The sequence below is a fragment of the Lactuca saligna genome, chromosome 7 (genome assembly GCF_052625555.1).
Source record: "Lactuca saligna cultivar CGN05327 chromosome 7, ASM5262555v1, whole genome shotgun sequence".
Lineage (NCBI taxonomy): Eukaryota > Viridiplantae > Streptophyta > Magnoliopsida > Asterales > Asteraceae > Lactuca > Lactuca saligna.
Genome location: NC_136423.1, coordinates 126,481,130 through 126,484,477, shown reverse-complemented (window position 1 = coordinate 126,484,477; position 3,348 = coordinate 126,481,130). Strand labels below are relative to the sequence as shown.

The window sequence follows — 3,348 nt, the reverse complement described above, 5'->3', positions numbered from 1 at the left end:
TCCGCCAGCTCACCACCAACACCAACACCACCATCGCCGCCACTAACAACACCAACACTATATGGTTTTTTATGAAGACTTAAAAAAACAAATAATTTTTTGTGAAACTAAAAAATGAAAAAAGACTTTCGGTCAATATTTTATTTTGGTATACATAGAAAAAGATTGGAAACATTTTATTTCTTTGAAAACAAACATCACCTAAATATTTAACTTTTTGTAAAAACACAAGGAAAATCCATGTAGTTTTGTGAATATTTAATCTACAAATTAAAATAAAAAACAATAAAACCAAGTAAAACATTTAATCAATATAAAAACGTGATTTACATTATAGTTTTTCATTATTATTTACAGCAATATAAACAAATTAATCAAATTTCTATATAAATATATTGCAAAATATGCTTTTTATATTAAAACAATGTAATAATATATTGTCTTTACGTAGTTCAGAATCCAAATACTACAAAACGAACATGTATACCTCATTACTTTTCGTGGCGACACCCCAACGAACGGAAGGGTACCTTTGACTCTGTTTATCGTTTTGGGAACATCGCCATCACCATCACTATTTACTCCTCCCCAATCTGCAAATCGCTATCTCCTTGGCTTTCTACGATGTTGCATTAGCCAACCATTTAAGAAAGCTTTTACCCACGTACTCAATTTCGACACTCCTACTTTCTTTTCTCCTCTATCTCTCTCTCTCTCTTTCCTCCTCTTTGTTTTCGTTCCTGTTTCATAGATCCCCATGAATTTCTTTCTCCCAAGTTGATTTCCAGTTGATAATCCCAAAACCCATAAATCAAACATGAATGTTTTAGTAACTACGTTTGTATTTGCAATTCTCTGTTGTTCGTCTCTAGTTCAATCTCAAACACCCACCAATTCAACCTCTTGTCCCATAAACTACGACTACGTGCGCCGGATTCAATGGCCGACCGTCGACTGCCGCCATTCCCGTGATCCAACGAAAACCGTCACCAATTCCACCACTTGTTGTCAAACCTTGCTTAGCGTCTTCGGCATCGGCTTAGCTCAGCACTTGAAAGAATCGTCTCTGTTTAACCTCCCAGATCTTGCGACATCTTCGTCTTGTCTCTCCGATTTTCAAATGAAACTCAACTCGCTTTCCCTCCCCAATAACCTCGCTTCCTTTTGTTTTGACCCTATGCAGTTTGTCATTTCGTCGAACACCTGTGCTGCAATTCAGAACCTCCAAGATTGGCGCCGGAAGTTGGGGAATAAAACGGTTCTTGATTCGTCGTGTCAAAATGATCTCTCTGATCTTACTTCATGTGATGATTGTGTTGCTGCTGGGTTAGCGGTTCACAAACAACTAAATTCTATGGATGGTAATTCTTCTCATTCAAACGACTGTTTTTACTTCGTTGTTCTTTATGCTGCTGGTATTGTCAATGAGCTCGGACCTCAAAGTACTGGTGCTGTAGCTTGTACTTTCGGGATTAACTTCTTACCCAAATCCCATAAAAATACTCGTTCTTCTCTGATATATGGATTGGTTGGAGCACTTGTTGCTGTTGTAGTAATGTCTTGTTTCGTGGGGTTATACTTTTGGTGGGATAGAAAGAGGAAAAGGGAAAACACCGATGAATCAGGCACAGATGAATTCGAATCTACTCGGCCAAGAAGACGACCAAACACTGGTTCTATATGGTTCAAGTTTCACGACCTTGAAAAGGCAACCGATAACTTCTCCTCAAGCAATTTCATCGGTAGAGGTGGATTTGGGGTTGTTTATAAAGGTGTTCTCTCCGATGCGTCTGTTGTCGCCGTCAAAAAGATAATCGATTCAGAGTTTGAAGGCAACGATGACTTCTGTAACGAAGTTGAAATCATTAGCAAATTAAGGCATCGAAACCTTGTCCCACTTATCGGGTGTTGTATCCATGGCGAAGATGAAAATTACGAGAGGAGAGATGATCAAAGATTCCTTATTTACGAATACATGTCAAATGGTAACCTTGAGGACCATTTATTCCCATCCATGAGTCGAAAACCTAAACTGACATGGCCTCAAAGAAAGAGTATAATCCTAGATGTAGCAAAAGGGTTAGCTTATCTCCACTATGGAGTAAAACCTGCAATATATCATCGCGACATCAAAGCTACAAATATACTTCTGGATTCAAACATGAGAGCTCGAGTAGCAGATTTCGGGTTAGCCAAGCAAAGTAGAGAAGGACAATCTCATCTAACCACCAGAGTCGCCGGAACCCACGGCTATTTAGCGCCGGAATATGCTCTATACGGCCAACTAACGGAAAAAAGCGACGTATACAGTTTTGGGGTTGTGATTTTGGAGATTATGTGTGGGAGAAAAGCTCTGGATTTGACTTGTTCAGATTCGCGTGGTTTCTTGATTACTGATTGGGCATGGTCGCTTATAAAAGAAGGAAAATTAGGGCACGTTTTGGATCCTTCGTTGTTGGGAGAAGGTAAAGATTCGGAGACTATGAACCCTAGAGGGATAATGGAGAGATTTGTGCTTGTGGGAATTTTGTGTGCTCATGTAATGGTGGCTTTAAGGCCTACGATTATGGATGTATTGAAGATGCTGGAAGGAGATGTTGAAGTGCCGGTGATTCCCGATAGGCCGACGCCTCTTAGCCACCCTACTTTCACCGGAGATGGAAAATCTTTTAGTATTTCGCCGGTGTTGAGTGGGCTGCAATTGCAGTCCACCGACATGCTCAGGTAGGTCGATAAACAATAAAACAAATGTTTAGAATTATAAATTGTGTTAATTTTAAAGTGAATTTAGGAAGGAATCGAGTATTAGATGTGACAAAAAGGTTATGAAAACATGGAAATTCTTTTGTATTTTAGGAGTTTGATTATTTGGGGGTGTCATGATTGGTTGAAATTTTTGTTATTTTGGTAGCCATATGGCTTTGGAGCAACTCTTGACGTGTAAATTGTATGTATATAGTTTGGCCTTATTAATAAAATTATTTTATTTTTTTATAGTTTTAATACTTTAATGTATCAAAGAAATTTGCGATTCTGTTATTATTTTTTTTTGTTAGAACGTTTTTGTTTTGAATGATAAGTAGTAGAAATTTGTAACCCCGAAATTTGGTTAGTCGGCGTAGCAAAATGGCAAACTGCCGGTCGATTGGAGCTGTTTCACCGGCAACATGGTGTTTTGCCGGCCGATTAAAGATGCTCTAGGATTTGGACTGCCTTGTATAACTTTAATAGAAAATCTAGTGGCATAAGTTAATATAAGCTATGATTAATTTTTTAGAACGATCTTCTATAACATATTTTTTTAGAGAAAATTACACTAATGGTCCTTGTGATTTGTTGTTCATTTTT

At 38.0% G+C, this 3,348-nt stretch overlaps 1 protein-coding gene across 1 annotated transcript; it reads left to right on the top strand.

Annotated features, from left to right (window-relative positions):
- Positions 1 to 490: 490 nt before the first annotated feature.
- LOC145004684 (Protein kinase superfamily protein) lies at positions 491 to 2,996 on the top strand. The gene has a single exon (XM_078963651.1). It carries the CDS (start codon positions 818 to 820, stop codon positions 2,726 to 2,728), a length of 1,911 nt encoding a protein of 636 aa, XP_078819777.1. The 5' UTR covers positions 491 to 817; the 3' UTR covers positions 2,729 to 2,996.
- The last annotated feature ends 352 nt before the right edge of the window (positions 2,997 to 3,348 follow it).